Source organism: Rhamphochromis longiceps, linkage group LG12 (genome assembly GCF_057381845.1).
Source record: "Rhamphochromis longiceps isolate RC_006_pf linkage group LG12, R_longiceps_female_GT1.1, whole genome shotgun sequence".
NCBI lineage: Eukaryota > Metazoa > Chordata > Actinopteri > Cichliformes > Cichlidae > Rhamphochromis > Rhamphochromis longiceps.
In genome coordinates this window covers 42218013-42239820 of record NC_140568.1, presented here as the reverse complement: position 1 = coordinate 42239820, position 21808 = coordinate 42218013, and the positions used below count along the sequence as shown (strand labels likewise).

At 42.4% G+C, this 21808-nt stretch overlaps 1 protein-coding gene across 1 annotated transcript in view; it reads right to left on the bottom strand.

The window, feature by feature from the left end:
- Nucleotides 1–17: 17 nt before the first annotated feature.
- Nucleotides 18–21808, bottom strand: part of bmp2k (BMP2 inducible kinase) — a 55749-nt gene continuing 33958 nt past the window's right edge. Inside the window, exons 6-16 of the mRNA XM_085426442.1 lie at nt 20618–20699; nt 18259–18391; nt 16851–16954; nt 16686–16765; nt 16330–16478; nt 15710–15909; nt 15420–15605; nt 12697–12938; nt 12216–12382; nt 11688–11801; nt 18–3661 (exon numbers count right to left, since the gene is read on the bottom strand). Of these exons, the coding sequence (XP_085282568.1) occupies nt 2286–3661; nt 11688–11801; nt 12216–12382; nt 12697–12938; nt 15420–15605; nt 15710–15909; nt 16330–16478; nt 16686–16765; nt 16851–16954; nt 18259–18391; nt 20618–20699 (2833 nt within the window). The 3' untranslated portion in view covers nt 18–2285. The remainder of the gene's footprint in view (nt 3662–11687; nt 11802–12215; nt 12383–12696; nt 12939–15419; nt 15606–15709; nt 15910–16329; nt 16479–16685; nt 16766–16850; nt 16955–18258; nt 18392–20617; nt 20700–21808) is intronic.

The following is a 21808-nucleotide window of genomic DNA, read 5'->3' as shown; positions in this document are numbered from 1 at the left end:
GATGTTTGAGATGAAACTTTATTTATTGCGTCCAACAGCAGTATAGCATGATAAATACAATACAAGACTTACCCTGGTGAAAAAAACAAAGATGGGAGCGGTCGTATGAAATGGTTCAACTGGTGTAAAAAAAGAACAGAGCAGGCTGCTGGTTTCATTCAAACAAATGTGCCAACGGTGGTGGAGCTAAATGCAGTGTTTAAGGCGGTCGATGAAGAAGCACAAAGTTGTTTAAGGAAGATTTTATCAAGAAACAAAAACCTGAATAACATGTTTTGCCCTTTATGAATGCACCTCATTCTGCAAAGGCAAAAAACCAAACCCCATCAAGACATGAAACCGTGACGCAAGTAATCAGAGCTCGATAAACCAATAAAACCTGTCCCACATACAGAGTCCTGCTGCCACGAGTACTACGCTCACTGCAGAACCAAACATCGAATCATCCAACGCATCGTTTTTCCCTCACAGTCTGAATCTGCTCCCCGGCCTGTATTACTGTAGGGTCCTTAATAAAACGCCATGAGGAATTTTGCTTTTAAAAGAGCAGTCTGATATTTTAAGGAGGCGGAAAAAGTTCCATGCCACTCTTTCTGTATTTATAGTTAAATCTACTCCATAAGCTCATTTACAGGAATTATCCACATATGATGGTGAAGCAGGCAAAATAACTTGTTGGTCAGCACCATAAATCAGTCAGCACAAAAACATGGACTGTATGAAAACTATTTTAACCAGTTAAGATTTTTATGTGGGATTTTATTTCTTTAAACATAAAGGACAGTTTTAATTATCAAACGGCTACAAAATAACCAAAAGTTCCACTCCTAGCCTGAAAAACAAACTAATCGTGTGCTGCTTTCTAATTTTTTTATGCCTCCTGGCTACAAAGATGAGCTTTAAAGCAGCGCCTCTAAATATGAATTATTTAAAGCTTGGAAAGAAAAACCGTACTGTTCAAACACCAAAGTACTGCTCTCAAACTGGTAAAAACTGGTTTGAGTGGGGCTGCGCTCACAGACGGGGTTAAATGAAAACCCAAGAGAAACAAGTCGGGTTTATCTGAAGTCGCACTGTTATTTCACCCTTTCTTCTTAATTCATACCCCCAATTTTCTCAAGAGGTTTTTACATTTTAATTCTGGTACATTGACTCACGGCACCATCTTGTGGTGCTGATTGGTATTACATGAAAGTACAGCCCGGCTCTAATTCAACTTCAGTTGATATCGCTTCTGCACAACAAAGTCCTTTTTGTCATAGCAGTTATTTCTTCACATTCTGGTGACATTTTTAGTCAATTTTAAAGCTTTTACGCTACTTTTAAATATACAAATGTACAACAAGCACCTTCACAGAGCAGCTAATGTGAGCCAGTCTCACATGCACCTGTAACAGCTACAAACTTTGGGGTTGGAGCGAAAATTACTTGAAACACTTGACTGGCTTTAGTTCTTTCATGGGACTTGTTCACACTAAACCTGCAAACCTATCAGTTTACCAACGGTGAAATTCCCGATGACGTAAAATGCCGAGGTCAGTGACAATGCTGGGAAAACAGCGGTACAGCTTCTGCAGGGCTCATAAATCCTAAACTAGTCCTCTAACGTGGCTTTGTGTGTTTTATTTCTAACAGAGAAATGTTGAGTTGTAACTTACTTAAAAAAAATAAAAAACAATTAGAGTTCTTACTGCTAGAAAAAAAAGAGTTAAGATCCTAAATTTAAACCTGACCCAATTAAGAGCTCCAAGAAGAAGAACAAGATTCAATCCCTTCTAATGCATCACAAACCACACCCACATTTAGCTGCATAAAGACTACTGTGACATTATGCATAGAGAAGAATCTAATAAAGACAGAACTAAGAGGTTCAGGAAAACTCCCAAATGATTTCAAAAGACGCGCGAGGCTGACGGCGTCGTGGTTTCCGAGGTACTATGAAGCAAGGCAGAGCCGAGCTCAGGTAAGGCTTCGTGGTGCTAAAAACAAAAACATGTCGGCGGGCCGGAGAGAGCTTTTCACAGCAAGACGAGCGGTCGAACGCGAAGCTCAGAATCACATTTTTCTTTTGGTTCCAAACAGCGTTCAGATGCAGCATTAAAGGCTTTTCAAAAACATGTGCAGCTGAAGGATATGTGGAAACGCCACTCGCACTCCACAGGGTTTGTTATCCAGACTCTGGTGTATTAAAACGCTCTTAGAAAAAAGTTTTAGCTTGTTGGTTAAAAATGATCCCAAACCAAGAAAAGGAAAGCAGCCGACAGAGCGGGAAGACGCAGGTGGAGTCACTGCTTTGAGGGGAAAGGTGCGGCTCCGAAGGGGTCGAGGTCCAGCGGCTGTGAGGGCGCCGCCTGCTGCTGAGGTCCACTGTGGATGACCAGTTCTGTGAAGGGCACCGCCCCGAAGTCATCCATGATTCGGCTCTCTCCGTGCAGAGAGCCCGTCCAGGACTTACCGTTGGCCGTGCTGATGTCGCCTTTTCCGTCGCTGAGGCCTTGGTACTGGCTGTGTCGGCCACCGTCCTGAGGGTGGAAGGGTTTGGCTCCAAACGGGTCTAAAAGGGCGTCGTCCACCGGCAGAGACGCTCCCTCGGCCATCGTTATATCCACACTGATGTTCTCCTTAGAGTCAGAGGTGCTGAGGAACTCGTTGCTGCTCTGCGAGTCTCTGCGGCCGACCTTCTTGTGTCTGCGGACTCGTTCGGGCGTGCGATAGGTCGGCTTGTTAGTCTTGCGCCCTCCCGTCGGTGTGCCGTGGTGCCGCTTGCCGTTGCTGCCCCCAGCCGTGGCTTCCTGTTTGGTCTTCCGCTGGCGGGATGACAGCTTCTGAAGGCTGCGCTGCTTCAGCCTCTGCTGCTGAGGACTCGCCGACTCCTCGAAGGGCGTCCGGAAGATGTCTTCGGCACTTCTGGAGGTGGTGGGAGGTTGGGCGGTGGGGCTTGGCTGGAAGGGAGAGAAGCCAAAAACATCGATGCCCTCAGGAGAAACTGGCGGCGTTTGGCCCATGGGGACGTCACCGCCACTCCTGCTCGACCTCGAGAGGTTCCGGCTGAACGGCGCTTTGGTAAAAACGTCAAACTCGTCTGCCGCCTGCTGCTCATGGCCGACCTTGAAAGGCGCTTTAGTGAAGATATCTGTGACCTCTGGAGGTTCCACAGGTGAAGCTCCTCCGACAAAGGGCACGGCACCAAAAACATCCACAGGCTCCACAGCTCTCACTCCACCAGGGGACTCTGGGGGCGTGATCAGAGCCATCCCAGAAGGAGGACTCCTGGTGGCAGCAGTCGCTCCTTTAGCTCCTGCAGGTTTCTTTGAGCGGTTCTTCACCCTGCTGGCATCATAGTCTGAATCTGAGCTGTGTTTGTCTTCATCCTCCTCTCCCTCCTCCTCAGAGTCCATCAGCAAAGGCCTCTGTCCAAAATTCTCTGGCTCGGTGTCTTCACCATGCTCGCTGTTCAACGCCTCCTCTTCCTCCGGCTCTTCGTCCTCGCTGCTCTTAGGTGAAGGAGGGTCAGACTCGAAGTCGCTGTCGGACTCGTCGCCAGGCCTGCAGTTGGTCTTCCTGCTCGGTTTGTGCTCCTTGTGGGTCGGCTGCAGACTCTCAGCAGGTTCAGGAACGCCGACCTCCTCGCTGGTCGGCTCGGCCTTCTGCGCACTGGTACCTGCAGAAACAAAACACAGATAATACAGATGTTAACCCCTGATCCTTCCAGATGTTTGATAGTTTTAACAACTGCCAAGTCAGATTTCTTGAAGGCATCCAACCCTTTTCTGATCTCTCCAAAAACAAAACTCAGTTTTCCATTTAGAAAACCTCACAAACCTGCAATGACTTCAGATCACACAAAACCAGTCAGAATAATAACACTGCAGGATGTGTAACTCAAGTCTTCGCTACTCGTGTGTCTCGACAAAAACAAAGAAAGAAATCAGATCAGGACCAATCCCCCAAAACTCCTGTGCAACGTTAACATAAAAGAGCTATTTTATGGAAAATCGGTGACATCTCCCAGCTGGCAGCAGGTTTAACATGCCTACATTAGAAAATGATTTTGACACAGGAGGACTCGCAGGCAGAAGACGAGGCTGGTATCAGAACGCAGGTCATAAAAGATTTTTTCATATGACTGAGCAGCATCCATCCCACATGCTGTCGAGACCCCTAAACGTTTTACCCAGTGAATTCCACAGAGCAGGCATTCAGGGTCTCAATGCCAGTTTCTGTTCCTCTACAAAGTGAAATATTTTGGCTGTGACTCATAAGAATAATTTTATTGATCCCAAAGGGAGATTCATAGTTTTTACCCGTGTCTTGGAGAGGTTAAAGTTTTTAAAAAACTGAGCTTAAATGAGGCAGCTGTTAAAATTTCATGTAGATTATCTCCTGAAGTTGTTGTAAACGCCGAGGCGCTCTGGTTTCACATTTTTCTTATCCAACATCATTTTAAGGTTACGCCGAACACATGAAAACACGGAGTGAGTCGCTTGTATGAGTGACACTCAGGCAGTCTGAGTCTAATGCTCTACAGTTCCTCCTTTTCTTTTCATTTCTATGTAGAAAAACTATTTTGGTCCGAAATCGATCTTTCCTTCTCGTCTTCGTCCGCCGCCTCTCAGACTGCTTCCATCCATCGTTGTTACCAACCTTCAGCTCACTCTGGCCGGCGGTGCCCTCTGAAGAGCTGATATCAGAGCTGTCTTGTTTAAGAGCTCCAGTCTGTGCTGCACTGGTGTTTGAGCTCTGCCTCCTGTTGTCCACATTACACCTGAATCACCGTGTGAACGCATTTTGAATTTTGCAGGAAAACTGTTAAAATGTGTCCAAATGGGTGAAAACTGATTGTTGTTTTTGTGAAACAACAACTGATTCAATTTTGCTAAAATCAAAAGTCAATGATAAGTGACAGACCGAGTCCTGATGCCTTCCGCTGCTTCTTCGACAGCTGTATTATGGAGGCATTACCCAGGATTACTCGGCTTATACGCCAACCTCCCCACACAAACAAATGCCCAAAAGTTTGCCTTATACTGAAGCAGAAGTGCAATCGCAAAAGTCAATATGGTCTAAAAGCTGCTCCGACTTCTCATCTCTGATCCTGCCATAAGAAGAGCGAGCTTAGAGGCCGGGGAAATAAGACGAGCAGCTTTTCAAGATTCACAGAATTACTTTTAAAGTTTAGAGATTTAAGCTGCGAGCGTCCCTTTAGACTTGAAAAAGGAAGCTTTGTTCTCTTATTTAAACTCTGCATTTTTGGAAATTCTTACATGTATTTTGGCATTTGGAGGAAAAATTTCTGCCTTCAGTGTGTAAATTTATGTCCAAGAGATTTGCATAATGGCAACTTAGAAATTATCCTAATTAGCGAGTGGATAGTCTCCAATTGTATTGAAGATAAACGGTGCCATATACAATGAGCCAATTCATTGTTCCCTATTAGAGGAACACTGGGAAAAAGAGAAAAAGAGAACGACCCCCTGCTGCGAACATGAAAATGGAAACCAAGCGTCCAAACTGGCAGGACGTGACGGCGGATCAGCCAAAAGCTTTGCTGCCGATAAATCAAACAAGGCAGCACTCAAAGATAAGAAGTCCGAGCTGCTCTGCATCTGCTCGGCCCACCCGGATTAGAACTTGTAATCGTGCTCACCTCCCGGAACGAGGCGATCCCGCCAAACAATAGAAACATCTTTAATCATGAGAGAAGATGTCAGAGCCACGCGGATTTGTTTTGTGTTTCTCCGGTGGGGTGGGGGGAGATTCTGAAGGATTACAGGCTGCGTCTGATCTCTTAAAGATACAAATAAGTGGCGAAAACATGCGTGTGATTGTTCTCTTGTGTGACGGGAGATAAAATCTGTTAGAAATGAGCGAGAGCAGCAGGGGCTTACAGAAGTCTGTTCCCTCGCCGAACAACCGCCGCCGAGCACAGATTGATTTGACGAGGCCGCCGAGAGGTGAACCCAGCGACGGCGAGCCAAACGGGAACGCCCACATTGCATTTTATCCTGCAGGGTTCAGGTTAACGATTTTGGAGAGGGACGTGTCTGTAAAACTGTAGCTGCTGGATGGTCTGGAACGCCTCCTCTATCCAGTACACCGTGTCGATTCCTACATGCATTTAGATGAGGGAGGAGAGGCGGCTGTAGGAGGATGAACAGGTGCAGTGTTTGTACAGGTGTGCCTCAGAGGTGGAATATACAAATCTTGTCCTTTTGATCTTGTTTCAGTCATTCAAGATGAAAACTTGTTTGTGCAACTCATCACTTTGCATCACGCCAAATTAAAATTGACCCTAAACAGAAAACACGATGAGCACCTGTTACACCTGAAGCAATGAAATTAAGGAAAAAAAATATTTTATGAATCAGTTGTGCGACGCGTCGTATTTAACTGACATCGCTTCAGGCCTGTGAGATCTAAATCATCATTGCTGTCAGAATTTGCTTTTCCCCCCACTAACGGGGGACAAAGATACTTCTAAAAAGTATTTACTTTGCTTCAAAAAGCCCTTTCTGGGTTCTTCCAAACCACAGAATCAGGGTTGGGGCGAAGGAACTTCAGCGAGTTGTAATAATAGTTGATACACCTGTGGTCTCAACTCCTTCCTCGCATCTCTGGTAAGAGGGGCTACGACACAATGAGAAAGGGGGCTTGATTGACAAATGAAAGCGTGCGTGTGCACTGCTGGATCGTCCATCGTGAACTGCAGCATATTCAAAGCCTCTTTGATAAATCTTTGCTGTATAGTTTTACTCACAGCATCCTGATAGACTGATATCCAAATATGGTCAAAATTCCACCACAGACAGAAGGAAATGACGAGAACATGAAAGTTTGTCCAGAACTAAACCTGCAAACAAGGATTAACCACACTGAACTCACCATGTTCAGAGCTTTAATCTCCATCGGGTTTCCAGCAAACTAGGCATAGGGGCAAAGTCAGATTCACATCTACCCCTTTATATGGAAGATTCATCGATTTAACAGAACTGCAGCCAAAATGCATGTAGGAGACTTGAAAATGTCTTTGTTGCCAAAGGTTGCAGAAATGCACCCTTAACCAAGCGAGTGAAGGACACATGCGTCGCTGCTTCTGTTTCACACTCTGTTTTGCCAACCAGCCGTTGCACAGCATCTCAAACATGCTCAGCTTTCAGTTCGAGCTAGACGGGGCGACACTTAAGACAGCCATCCTAACATCAGGAACATCTTGCTCGTGGTGTAGTGGTGGAGAGACTCTAAGCTTCTCTTTAAGGATAAAAAAGGAACCAAAGTGAGTATTGATTTTGGATGTTTTTTATTCATCAGTAACATTCTATAAAGAAGTACATTCACACTCACAGTATGATACAGGACCTTTTACATAGTCTGCTGCAAAAACAAGAAAACTACTGATCTATAGGTTGTTGTCTTTCTGCAGAAGAGGTACCAGGAGCTGCTGGAGTCAACTAAAGCTGAAGAGCTGTGACATTTTTCCAACACTTCTAATGAGAATTAAAGTTTAAAAAAAAAAAAAATCCAATAGTTTTAGTCATCTTATTGGAGGCTTCCTAACACATCTGCATGATTTAAGGCTAACAAAAAATAAAACAAAAATATAGTAACAAAGGGGGGGAAACATCGCCCCAAGACAGAGAGGAAAGAGCACAGAAAAGTTGCAAATGTAAACAATATAAAACAACATCATCCTACAGATCCTGGGACAGTACTTCCTGTTTTGCTGCACTTTCAAAATAAAATAAAGTGCATTAATAACACTGACTGTCCCTTTCACTTGTTTTTGGCTCTGATGGTTCGCTTGTCCGAGCTATAGACCCATCCACCAATACACATGAACAAGATGTTTCTGAGAATGGCTGTCTCACTAAATGAAGAATGAAAAGAAAGTAAACAAATAAAACAAATAATTAAAAAAATAAAAACCAAAACTTAAATGAAGCAGTTTTTCCAAAAAAAGGCCCCAGTAAAGGCAGGCAGTGACATGAGCGGAAAAATGAGGTGGAACAGAAGCATCAAGCAGCTTTAACTCCAAACTTACCTTCAGCTAAACACAAATTACCACCGACTATATTCATTACAATGTGATATGGTTCATGTGTGCACGGATGAGTGCCAAGGGAAATGCTCACTTGCTGACCTAAGGCGGATAAACAGCAGCACAGTGAGGATCAACAAACATACAGCCCTTTAGGATTGTATGGATTCAAATATATATATAAAAAGAAAGAATAAAACAAATAAAAAAAAAGAATAAATCAAAATTTCCTCAATTTTTGACCAAAAATCAACATTTAAACAAGAGAATGTGCCATCAGCCAGTTGTATTCAACATAAAACTATTAAAACAATAACGAAAGTTAGAGTCAAGTCGAGCTGTGGCAGCTCCCTATCAAAATCATCATCCTTTATATGAGTGGGATCTACTTTAATCACTTGTTTGGTCCATTGTTGTGGCAAAGAAAGAAAAAAAAAAAAACCCACATCCTTTCATTAACCATCCAAGTTTTTGTATCCACTATAATTTTCTAAGCAGGTAAATTAACTGCATGAAAACAGAGTAAATCTGTCATGGATAAAGGAAAGTTTTTCAAAGAAATCCTTTTACGTAACCACACTCGCTCATTTTAGCGGATAAATTAGTCACTTAAAGGTTAAGATTACCTATAACATGTCGTAATCCGCCGTGACATCGGGTACGGGGAAGGCCAATAACACATTTTCTGATTCGACCTCATAAAGTTACTCAGAGATCTTTAAGGGTTACGACGGGCACCCTGTTATCCGCGCTTGATAGAGTTAAAGTCAGATTTTATGGAAGTTCCTGTAAAGTAAATCAGCACACTGGTCTTTTTATAAAATGTAGTTCCTTTGTTAAAAAAATTAAATAAAAATACTGTCAGCTGTTGGTCATCAAAGAGGATTAAAATCAACTTCCCCACCGTCTGGCAGCAGGCACAAGTACAAATCGCCAACACCAGAAACACTTAAATCACAAACTGGATATTTATTAGGGTTTAACGCTCAGAAGCAGAGCTGCAGGGGACCAGCAGGTGGAGCTGGAGCCCGATATCGAATCACGGAAAATAAAACCTGACCCGATCCGGTTTTTAAAGTCGGCAGCGGGCTTTAAAACAACAAAACACTAAACTAACCAACTGATGGCACAAACACGAGCGAAGAGGCTGCTCCAAAATTTGCTGCAAATTTTTTCATGCCAGCCTGAAGGAATGAGTCCCAACAAAGTGGGTTCTGCATCAGCTCGGTACAAGAGTCCCTTTTCTTGTTTTTTGGCTTCTTTTTTGGTTTTTCGTTTTATCCAATTTGAACTTGTATAGATTTTTATATTCCTTAAGTAATAAGTGAAGACGATAAAATATTTCCACACTTACATTCAAGTGCTTATAGGGTTATATTGCATTGTCATCTTGTCTTAATCTACTCTAAGATGGATTTGCATTAAGCCTGCGTGTTTGAGATGAATTTACTGTAGAGAGAGAGAAAAGAAAAAAACACTCACTCTCCTTTAGAAAATAAAATGTTTCAGGATTAATCATTAAATATATTCCATTAATTATAAACAGCGTGTCTAAATCACCTATCAAAACATTAATCAATTCACATTTAAGGAGCAGGAAGAGTACAGAGGCACAGAAGCTTATTGCTGCCACAGATGTGATAAATGTAGAAATACTGCGCTCAGATATTCACATTGCTTTAACAAGGCTGTGATCTGTGTTAAGGAAGAAGGGGAGGGGGGGTGAACCACAAGCAGTCTGGTTAATGAAGCCAAATCAGAAGAACTAATCATCAGGTTATGACGTCGGCCTCCACAGTAAAGTGCTCACTCCACATGTGAAGAACATTTGAGGCTTCGGGAAAACTATTGTGCAACGTGTGAGGAATCTTTGCAGTTTCAATGGCCGCGCAGGGGCGACAGTATCGCCATGTAAACAAACGGCAACGAGCCATAACTTTGGAAGTTCAAGTTTGCTTTTTTCCCCTCCTCAAAGTGGAGTTTGTTAGTACCAGGGCTGAGCGATGGTTCGACAGACGTCGTAATAATACAGGAGCTGAAAGATGGGTGTGAGATCATCTCAGCTACATGTTTCAGTCCCTAACACCAAATATATAGCACCAACTCTCCGATATGGTAAATCATGCAAAATAAAACATGTTTACAAAGCTGCGAGTAAAACAGACGCTTTCGGACCAAAGAGTTCCAACAATCAGAGCTTTTTTTCTTCCTTTCTGATGAAAACTGAGTTGAATAGAAAAACTTAGAAAAGACAGACCAAGGAAGGAGCTGTGGGGGTTGTAATTTACTACGCAGTAATACTGTCCTTCACTGCCTCACTGTGAGTGACTCCTTGATGTACAGGACTGGTTTAAATCTATGGATCTTCCCAGGAACGCAGCTGGACTTCACAGTGATGACAACCGTTATTTAGCTCTCTCACATTTTGCCAATGCAATAGTTAGTGTGTGCCCGTTTTTCCATTTTATTAGCAAACTACGGAAATGCTCCAACTCGGCTCTGAAGTCAGAAAAATGACAATATTTGACCTGATGAGTCCAAATCAGGTTCTTAAAGCCTGGACCAATGTCTCTGTGTTTTACTCTAATTTTATTTATCTGTTTATTTGTAAATATACAAGTTGTCAGTGCTGCCACAGCAAACACCAACGTCACTAAAGGCTCCTCTTGTGCTGGAGTTGTCTGTAAACTTTATGGCCTCATTCCTGAAGTGCAGACATGCAGAAAGGTGCGACTTCCTGTCAGAGTCGAAGGAACTGCAAAAGTCCGAAAGCAGCTCAAGCGTTTGGCTGAACACTGAATAACCCGCTTTATTAAGACGACTGTAATACTGTTAAATTCAAATGGTGCTATAATGAATTTGCTGCAAAATTTAACACCACGAAGAAAAAAAATATTCTTATGACTCCTGAAATTCTTTTAATTAGATGGCCTTTGTATTCATTTATTCACCAGTCAGAAACTAAATAACTGACATTTAAACATCACTCAGCCCTTTGTAGTACCAACCACGTGACATTTCATATTGCTTTTAAACAGCAATTTCATCCAGCTCTTGTCCAAGCTGGACACAGAAGTTTTTGATTCTCACCAAACTTTTTTAATGCACTTTTATTCAAAGTGTAATTTAATCCAAAGTGCCTCACAATGAGCACATACCTCTGACTGTTCTGTGTTAGTACCTTGCTCCAGCCGCGTGGAGAGAGACGTGTTTATGAGTGGACTTCCATCTGACTTGCATAAAGGTTTGTTCCAACGGGACATTATATTTTCATTAATAAGCCTTCTGTTAAACTTCACTGCATTGAATGCATCGACACACCTGCTACTCCTTCGCTTCCTATTTTAACCACAGGAGGAGCAAAAGCTGCAATTTGCTTTTTTAAAATCATTATTATTATTAATAATATGATTCATAATGACAGCATAAGTGCATCTAAATCTTCCAACTAACATTAGGAAACAACACAAATCTGGCTGATCATTGGTTTTAAATGGCCCACTGCTGGGTCCTTGTGGCATAGGAGCTTCTGACCAGAGGTCAGGTGAGGGGAGAAGACTGGGATGGGGGGGGCCAGGAAGAGGACAGACTGGGGGAGGCAGGTGGCTCCACAGTGTTGGGTCCTCACGGTAGAGACTCCTCTAAGACTTGCCTGCGTTGGCCACAAATGGGACTGAGCCGAAGAGATCCTCTGGAGGAAGGGGCTTGGCTGCGGCAGGCGGCGGTCGGTCAGTTTCCACGCTCGTTGTCCTCTCCGCTGGCTTTTCTGTACATAAAAGATCACAATTAGATATCTACAGCTACGAGGTGATAGAAGTAGTTTTGAAATTAAATATTGTTGCATATGATTGTGGGTGTTACTGATAAATGTTCCCTCAAATATGTACAGACTCCCACAGCTCTGAGAATACACTCAGTAAGAGCACAATGCCCAAAATCTGCTATTTTAACAACAGAAAAATGTTTATTCTCCATCTGGTTAAAAAGCTAAATAAACACGGTGATACACAATCATGTGGTTCACATGCCAGATTTTTCCCTTTATCTGAAAAAGACATTAACGAGGAGCTGAAATGTTTACAGAAAATTTCTCCGTCTACGGCAACACTTTTCAAACAATCACCTCTTTTCTTTCTTTTCTTGAAATGACAAAAGAGTTAAAACGTTAGAGTTCACTTGCTTGCTCTGAGCATGTCAAATTCCCGGTCAAGCAGCTCCTCCTCGGTCAATTTAGAAAAGTTGTCCTCTCCGAAAGGGTTCCAGCCTGACATATCGGGAGGGTTGCTGACTGCACTGCTGCAGCTCTGCAAAGGAGGGGTGACCCCATCTGTGGACAGCAGAGGGTTCCTACGGCAGAGAGGGGACAGCAAACAGACCACGTTAGAGACAATACCAATCAGATATTTCTAAGACTTCACAAACTGCATGCGTTTTCCAAACAACCGATAGGACTGAAAAAACCCAATGCTGAAGTGAGAACAAACGGCTGAGGTCACGGTGCTTGCATCCATCTTCAACATACAGATGATTAATGTAAATCCCATTTTCACATCACATAAAAACTTTCTATATGCTTAAAAATGGAAAGAAGGGAAATACTCTCACATGTAGAAGGAAACCAATCTAATTTCACTTCCACAAACAGATTCAAAGGACATTACCTGGGGTTAGTGTATGAGGGATCTACAGGAGATGGCCCCCCCATCTGGCAAGTACCAGCTCCAGTTCCTGTGGTGGGTGTGGTCGCATTGTAGGAACCCAGAGGGATCTGGAACTCAAGAGGGGAAGACATATAGGGGAGAGGCTGCTGAGCAGGATGATGCTGCTGCTGCTGTGGATGTTGTTGATGATGTTGCTGATGCTGCTGTTGTTGCTGGACAAAAGCCTGTTGGTACTGTTGCAGCTGTTAGGGAAGGAAGAGAGGGAGAAGAAGGGGGGGAGGGAATGAGGGACGGACCATTGATTTCATGGCGCATTATGATGATGAAATGTTGTTAGAAACCAGTTCTGGATTTGGAAAGCTGGGGACACGGTGGAGGGGAGGGATGAGGGAATGAAAGTCAAAACAGCACATCGAACACCAAACTGAACACATCAACTAATAACGACTAACTCAAACTATGGCTGACAGATCAATTTTCTGGCCAATCAGAGAGTCCGAAACACTTCGAAACAAGATGCTCAAGTCAGTTAAAGTTCTGGGGTATTGATCTGGTCAACCACACGTGGGAGATTCCAGGAGACAATCGTTTCAGGAGAGCTGGACAGGGCCACAGAAGGCCCTTAACCCATCAGCAGGGCCGGTATCGACTTCTTTGTACAAGGTGGAACAGGATGAACACTGCCAGAACCCTACAGAAGGCCACTGGTGTGAATATTTCGGACCAAACAACCAAAAAGAGACTTCACGAGGTTGGCAGTTCCAACACTGGCACCCTGTGCTTTTCACAGAAGAGAGCAGGTTCACCCTGAGCACATGTGACAGACGTGAAGGGGTCTGGAGAAGGCGTGGAGAATGCGATGCTGCACATAACATCGTTCAGCATGAACAGTTTGGTGCTATGGTCCATGATGGTCTGGGAAGGGATATCCATAGGCAACATCACCCTAACTGCCAGAAGGTGTGAGGATCAAAGCCTTGGACCCACAGTCAAACCCTACACTGGAGCAGTGGGTCCAGGGTTCCTCCTGGTGCACGACAACGCTTGGAGGATACAGGAATTGATAACATTGACCGTCCCTTAACGCTCGCCTGACCTAAATCCAATAGAAAACCTCTGGGTCTTCATGTTTAGGGTCATCCAATCACTCATGATCTGGGAAGAGATCCCAGAGGACACCATCCATCACCTCATTAAGAGCATGCATACAAGCGCACAGGGGACAAGTACCTTTTTAAGTTGCTGCAATGAAATTTTTGCAAAATGGACCAGTCTGCTGCATCAGTTTTTCACTGATTTTCAGTGCGTCTTTGAATTCAGGGCTCTGCAGGTTAATAATTTTAAGTTCTATAAAATGATGTAGCAGTTTTACCCAGTCCATATCAGTGCAGATATCTAGCATAATTTGTTCCCCCATTGCAGTCTCATGTGTTTCCAAAGTGTTCCTTTAATTTGTTTGAGTAGTATATAAATAAATTCTGCAAATGACGACGAAATGAAAAAATACAGTTTATGGTTCACCTTTTTCTCTAAATCCTCTAGTCATCCAACACTTTCTCCACTCTCCAAGTTTGTAAAGCAGTTTTTTCCACACTGCTGTTGTGCATTTAAAGTACTGCACAAATGAAACTGATCCAATGTCATTAAACCATATTACAAATGTGCAACGCGTCTTCCTCACAATAAGGAGCAGGTCTAAGATCGGTGTGGAAATGCTGCTTTTTAAACACTAAGCAGGTATCTTGGGAATAAGAACAGTAATTCTGAGCACTCGCCTCTTCCCCCGAATATGAACCGCTTCATATGTCAGAACGCAACATAGATAAAACTGCTCCATTTCACCCTCTGTTCGATCCCCTCGTGGCTTCGCTCAGACCAGATTGCCTCTGAAATAAAACAGATGGTACGCGCTCGGTGGGAAACAGACTAAAAATTACGCCGCCCTTACAGTGCACATTTGGAGGACCTGTGTTTGTGTGTTTGATTCAGTAAATACTAGTTTTCAGAATATTTGGACAGATTCAGTAGGAAGTTTGAGCGTCTGCTTCCAATGCTGCTTGGCACAGACGTGAGGAGATTCGAGGGAGGAGGACTGGCTGCCAGTGTTTGGAACAGAGAGCAAATTTAGGCCATTATGACATTAAATGAAATATTCAGCTCCGTGTTATTTCACGCTGTGTCTCCATGTGTTTCGCTGTCATTTGCTCAAACTATTTACTGCAGTTTTGGATAAAGTCTTCTGCTCTGAAATGCTGTCACTTTTTTTTTTTTCCAGTCGCTTGAACAAAAAGCAAATTCAATTTGATGGCTGTCGATTCAAGAGCAGACTCCACATAAGCCAAGCCGCACAAGGCCAAAAAGGGGCCACATGTTTGTTGATATGGCCAGAACAAACTGAGAATTTGAAATTGAGATCTGTCCAAGTCAAGTATTACCTTCTTGATTTTTAAATATTGAGCATTGGAGCTACATGACTACAGGTAGATAGACTGGGAGCCATTTCTGCTGTTTGGTGTCTGGGTCTTGGCTGCAGACCCAGCTCTCTTCAGCAGGAGAAACTGCATGAGCACTGGAAGTGGTCCACAGGTGTGCAAAACAAAGATGATGTTGAATTAAACCAAACGTCCTTTTTAAACATAACGAATGCAGTCACCAAAGTTTAGGGTATCTTATTGCATCACTGGGGGTTTTGGCGTCACATCTAGACCTCTGAAAGGACTCACCATGGCGGCGTACTGAGCCTGAGCAACCTGCTGCTGATACATCATCTGCTGCTGCTGCTGCTGTTGGAGCATGGCCTGTTGTTGCTGCTGCTGAAGCATGGCCTGTTGCTGCTGCTGTTGCTGGAGCATGGCCTGTTGCTGCTGCTGCTGCTGAAGCTGAAGCGACTGCTGCACAGCCTGTTGGTACTGAAGTCAAAATTAAAAAAAAAAAAAAGTTTGGAAAACATTGCCTCCAAGTGATGGCTTAAAAATGACTGATGCGTAATAACTGGGATCATGGTATGACGTACCTGGAGGTATTGGAGTTGATGTGCATTTGCATGTTGTTGCTGCACTGCCTGGTGGTGGTGATGCTGTTGTAGCTGCTGCAGACGCAAATCACCAGGTTGTAGCTGCTGCAGGACTCTGTGTTGTTGACTGCTGGCCTGTGGCTGAGGCTGTTGCTGAGGCTGAGACTGTATGGATGGTTGCCCAGAGCCAGGAGTGGGAGCTGAGAGGTACAGATGAACAGTGTTTGTTCTTTAGACTCCAGAAAAGGAAATAACAAGTAAATCTAAATTCAGGATATCGAGGGGTTTATATATTCAGATATCACATGGTGACGAGAGCTGAGCCGGTTGCTGATTTACCAGTCAATCAACATTCTGCCTACATCCACAGATGAGGATGCAGGCAATGAGCAAAACATTGCAGCATTATCCTCATTTGGAAGATATTTAGTTCGGGAATTTATGCATAAATAAATAATCATAAATAATTTTCAGTAATTTTAAGAAATGTGTTTTGGTTTGTTTGAAAATAATATGTGTATATAGTCTGTACTGTATTTAGTCAAAATAAAGACTTTTAACAAACTCCTTTAAGACATTTTCTTAGATATAAAAATCCATCCTACTGATGTTTAACAAACCTTTCTGGCCGTTGCTGACGGGTGCTGAAGGCACGGTCATCTTGACAGGGGTGACAGTGTTAGTGAGAGGCAGGACATTACTGTTTGCAGCCTTTGGCCGCTGTCTGGGAGCTATCGATGTTTCCGTTGGGCCCACAGAGTCTGTGATCCTGTAAAGGAGGAAGCAAAAGTGTCCCTCAGCATGTGCAGGAAGAACTGTACTATGTGCGTTTGTAACAGCTGACAGGCTGTGATCTCAAGAGGTAAAAAAAACAAAAAAACAACAACAATAAAATAAAAAATGAATACATAAGATTAAAGTAATCCATCATTTCCATTTTCAGTTTATACATAATAAAACTGTCGGTGAGCAGCACCTGGCTTTCGTCAAGCTCTTCTTAGCAGCGACCTCGCTGGCTGTCAGTGGCTCAGGGAGTGACGTCGGGATGGGAGAGTTCTAGATAAACAGCAGTGAGGTTCATTTTAATAAGCCAGTGAGGAAAGGCTAAAGACATGCTGACTGTTTTATGCCTGTGACTTACGAAGAGATTTGGCACTGGACAGTCTTTTCCAGCTAATTTGAAGGCAAAATAGGACACTTGGTAAATGTCAGGTCTCTTCTCCTGGTCTGGTTCGAGCATATATCCTGAAGAAGATTAAAGATCACTTTATACACTACAAGAGCAAGATTTCTACAGTTAATTAAAAGGAAGTTTCAGTTACTTGAAACAAAAGTAAAAAGTAGACAGTTGAAAAAAGAAACTATTTGAAACCACTTTCATGCATTTGTTCACTGACCTTTTGCTTGTTGGGCAATTGTGTAAACCACTACACTATTGAGCTGCTGTAATATCTTGTCCTCTTGATTGTTTTGCTTTGATGTAGTTACTTATCTAAGGTGGAAAGTTTTTTTTTTGTTTTGTTTTTGCTTTCTTTTATTCTTTGCTTCGAGCCCTGTGTACAGGAGCTGCATGCAAAAAGATCTTTCGTTAAAAGGGTTGGCGTAATAAGCAAATGCTTCAGCCAATACCTTTTGATTAGCCTTGTCTCATGCTTTCTTGCTTTGTGGTAGATCTTTGTTCTGTATTCATTGAGATAATTGAATGCTAATCAATAAAATCAAAATCAAATCAAATCTCGTCTAAATTCCTAATTCTTGACCCTGACATTATAATAATTAAGAGAAATCTTTTCTTTTAAAACTAAATATTTTTAATCCAGAACAATGAAACAGTAACCAGCAAACCCACTCTGCAAAGTAAGTAAAGCTAAATTAAAAATATATTTATATTAAAAAAATACATTTAAAAAAGTTTAACTATATCAACTCTGGTGCAGAACAACATGTATTTGGCATGTATCGTCTTCCCTTGACCACTTGGTGGAGCTGTTTGTCAAGTGTTTTAAAAAGGAAGCTCCGCCACAGGATACATTTGGGGAAGTGAAATAACTTGAGCACAAACAAAGCTGTCGTGACTGACGTCCTCGACTGGTTCAAACAGGCTTGAGTTGGGTAAATGCATTAAAAAAAAAAAAAAAAAAAAAAAAAAAAAAAAGACTGAAAGAGATCACTCTGTGGGTGACAACAGCGGAGAAGAAACCACACTAAAAAGGTGGAGACTGTAACATGGCTTTGTATTTCTTATATTTATCTGTGAAATTACATCAAAGTAACATTTGTTACGGTCAAGCCTAAAGTCAAGCTCCATAATGCGGGAGACGATTTCCAATTTAAACAACATTTTTTTCACATCTTTGATAATCTGCAAATGTGGGAGACAAATTGCAGACAGAATATTTTGCTCGTTGACAAAATGATGTTAAATAACTACTGAATCAAAAAAGACACCACAGGAAAAAACAAAACAAACGAAAGTTATTCTGGATAGTTATTAATAACTACAAAGCTGTATTCAGCTGCTCCGTGTGACACGTTAAACTCCAACTTACTGATTAAACAGTGCAACTTGAAGGAGAATTTGGAGTTATCTGGAACGATAAAGGTTCCATCACATATGGCGACTTGACTCTCCCCAAATGGAAGTGCGAAGAAACACAGCTTGTACAACAAGCATCCAAGTGCCTGTGGAGAAAACAAACAATCTGGTCAAACACCTGTATCCAGTTACTTTGAGGATGGGCACTGCTAGAGACTCAGCCCCAGTGCCAACATCATACCCAAGTTTTGTTAGTGTGTATTCTATCGCAAAACCCAAAACACCCAGCGTGAGGAGTGTATCCATGTCTTCAATTCAAACACCACCTCATTTTCTCCCAAAATAAAGCAGCTAATATTGATAATAATAATAATAACAATATCTCATTAAACATCAGATGCCATGGAAGTTTTTGATGCAGACACATTTTGTTTATAACTGAAGAAATACTAGGTTTGTTCAACTAAGCCTGAACAGCCCAAAGGATTTAAAGCAAAACTCTGTAAGTACCCAAAATACCCATCAGAACCTGGGTGCTTTCCTCCTTGCCCTGAGACAATGACGATACAAACAACAGTGATAAACTTTAAATGCATGTTTCCTGAATTACTGAACCACTGAAATTATCTTTAAGATGTTTTCAGTAATTTGGTGGCATGTGATAAAATTGACTGATAGGCTTAAATAGAAAACAAATCAAGATTACCATTAAAGGATACAAGAAGTCTTTGTAAGAAGTCTAAGATGATGTGTGCAGGAGAATTATCAATGGTGCTCATTGGTATTCATCACATTAAAAGAAAAGAAAAATGGGATTCTACAATCACTGAATAGATCAAGAAACCATGCCCTGGCCCTCGAAATGATGCTTCCTTTCTCTTCCTACAGAGGTGCACAGGTCCTTATTAGAAAAAAATATTTTTATTCATGTCACACGCTAAAAAACTGTGTTTACAAAATCAGGCCCAGAGTCTGCTCTGCAGGCAGTATGGCTGTCCAAACAAACCGGCATGCAAAAGTGCTCTGAACTAAAACATATATTCAGCTTAAGCTACATTTGGCTCCAGTATCCAGCATATCTGCTGACCATGCAGTTTGGGATGAAAGAGACTTTGGAATTAGCCGCCCCATTAGGGAACGGTTTCCCTTTAAACGCTCCATCTGATGATAGTCTGCACCACTCTCCTTAACAAGCTAATCCAGGCTGATGCTCTTAATCTAAGTGAGCCAGCGTGACCACCAAACAACCCCACAAAGTAGGAATAAACGCTTAAGAAATGTGTGTGAGGCACAGCTCACCGTCAGGCACATGGCTCAAAAACAGGAAGTGACAGCACATGGGGTAGTTGACAGGAAGCTGGGGGTTTTTTGGACTCCTACAGTAGGCATTTTCCTTCGACCAGAGACTGAATAGCTCTAACAGACTGAAGCCACTTTCATCAGGCTGTGCTGAGCCGTGCTGTCTTACTACTGACTATGTATTCATAGAGGCAGCATTAAAGAAGTATTTTATAGACATGCAAAGTAAAAGGATCGACCTTAATCTCATCATCTGGAGCAGCTTGATAATGGCAAAAATCATCATCACTTTATTACTGATGTACGATATTGATGCATAAATCTGACATTTGGATCAGATATCAGTCCGAGCCCGACTCAATAACCCTGATCAGGTATCTGTGACAATGGGCTCATCTACAGGCCCATCTGTTCGATTCAGTTTAATGACACTTTGCATTTATGCGTTGGCAACAACTAGCCAGAGATCTAACGTAGCATGGAGTAGGCAAATGGCATGGGGTCAAGAGTGTGGGGCCTTTAATTCTTTGTGAAAGTTTCTGATTTGACTAGATTTGACACCACAGCTTCTTCCAATCTACTAATAATTTTAGGTCTTTTTTAAATGTTTCAAACAAAATAAGATGCTTACTAAACATTCTAAGAAATAAAACACTAGTTGTCCCATTATCAGCCACATCCTTGGCTGTTTTACGTCATTAACGTACACAATTCCTCAATAATGGCTCCTGTCCAAACACTTGTTTCTGCTTCTCTGCCTCTTTCTTTCAAAACAGCAGAGGCCCATTTCACACAAGCCTATCAAGGCCCTTAACTGAGTCTAATAATCACATATGGACCCAAAATGAAAAAGGACGGGGAGCAGAGAGGGAAGAACAACTAGCTTTGTTGTGACTGATGTTGCTCAATGTTTTATGAAGGAAAAACGCTGCTGGAGAGCTGGTGGAGGCAAATAGCTGGGAGAGAAAGAGAGAGGAGGAACCTGTCGGGGCAGAGTACTGCCAGGCCAAACCAGCCCTGCAGCCTGCGTAACACACACAGACAGCATACATACAAACAGGGAAGGACCTTACCCATATATCAGCCTTAGTGGTGATGGCTTTTCCTGCATACAAGTTAATCATCTCCGGCGCGCGGTAAGAAAGGGTTGTGTACCTGTACAACACAACAACAGGAAGTAATAGATGAAAGTATGTCCTGTTCAAAAATCCAGCACTGCTAGGAACTTTCTCCCCGTCATTCACTGCTGATTTACATTTCTACTCTAACACATTTTCAGTATTTGTAGTTTTGTTTTTAAATGAAGTGTATTTCAGTCACTCAACTGATGTTTAAAATGAGTGATTACAACAGAATACAGTTAAGAGCTTGGCAACTAGGCTCTGTATTACACACAGAAAATTGGGGAGTGATTACTAAACATCCCCTGGAGCCTACAGGTGGATGCTGGGGTGGAGGAGGTGCTGGAACATATCCAGGGACGACTCCTGTGTGAAATCTGCAGCTTGAATAGGTGTGTTTGGTACAGTTTGAGCTGGCTTTGCCTGATGTTTTTGCTGGCTGTTGAAGTCACAAAATTAAAATACCTAATATATTTCAGGTCATCATTAATCTGAAATAACTGAAAAGACTCTTTGTATGTTTTCTGATTTTGCTACTAGGCAACAGGCAAGTATACATCTATTCGTTTTTGACGTCCTCAAACGCGCCACTATGTGTAGTAGCTAGAATCAAACTATTTTATTCAGCTGTTTTAACACTGACCAGGTAGGACAGGAGAGGATTTTTAGGTTTCATAACAACATGTTTGGCTCTAACAGTGAACCAAAACAAAAGATGTAGCTAAGCAGCTAAACAACAGGCTCAATAAGGGGCCTGATAAAGTCAAGGGGAACTTCACATTCAAATGACCTTTTCTCTTCTGATTCATCGCTACAAACAACTTCTAGTGCAAAGCAAAAGCACATCACTGCAAAAGAAGGGTGTGCTTGATTTCACTCTCTCACACACACACACACACACACACACACACACACACACACACACACACTTTCATATCTCAGTGAGGACATCTAATTGACATAATGCTTTCCCTAGCCACTTGCTGCAACCATCAAAAATGAATGTCTAACCTTAACCATAGCCTAACTGTAACCCTGACGCTAAAACCACATTTTGAGCCTCAAAAATGCCTACAAACTCATGGGGACCAGGATTTGTCCCCATAAGTGACTGTTGGTCCCCACAAGTATAGTAGCACTCCA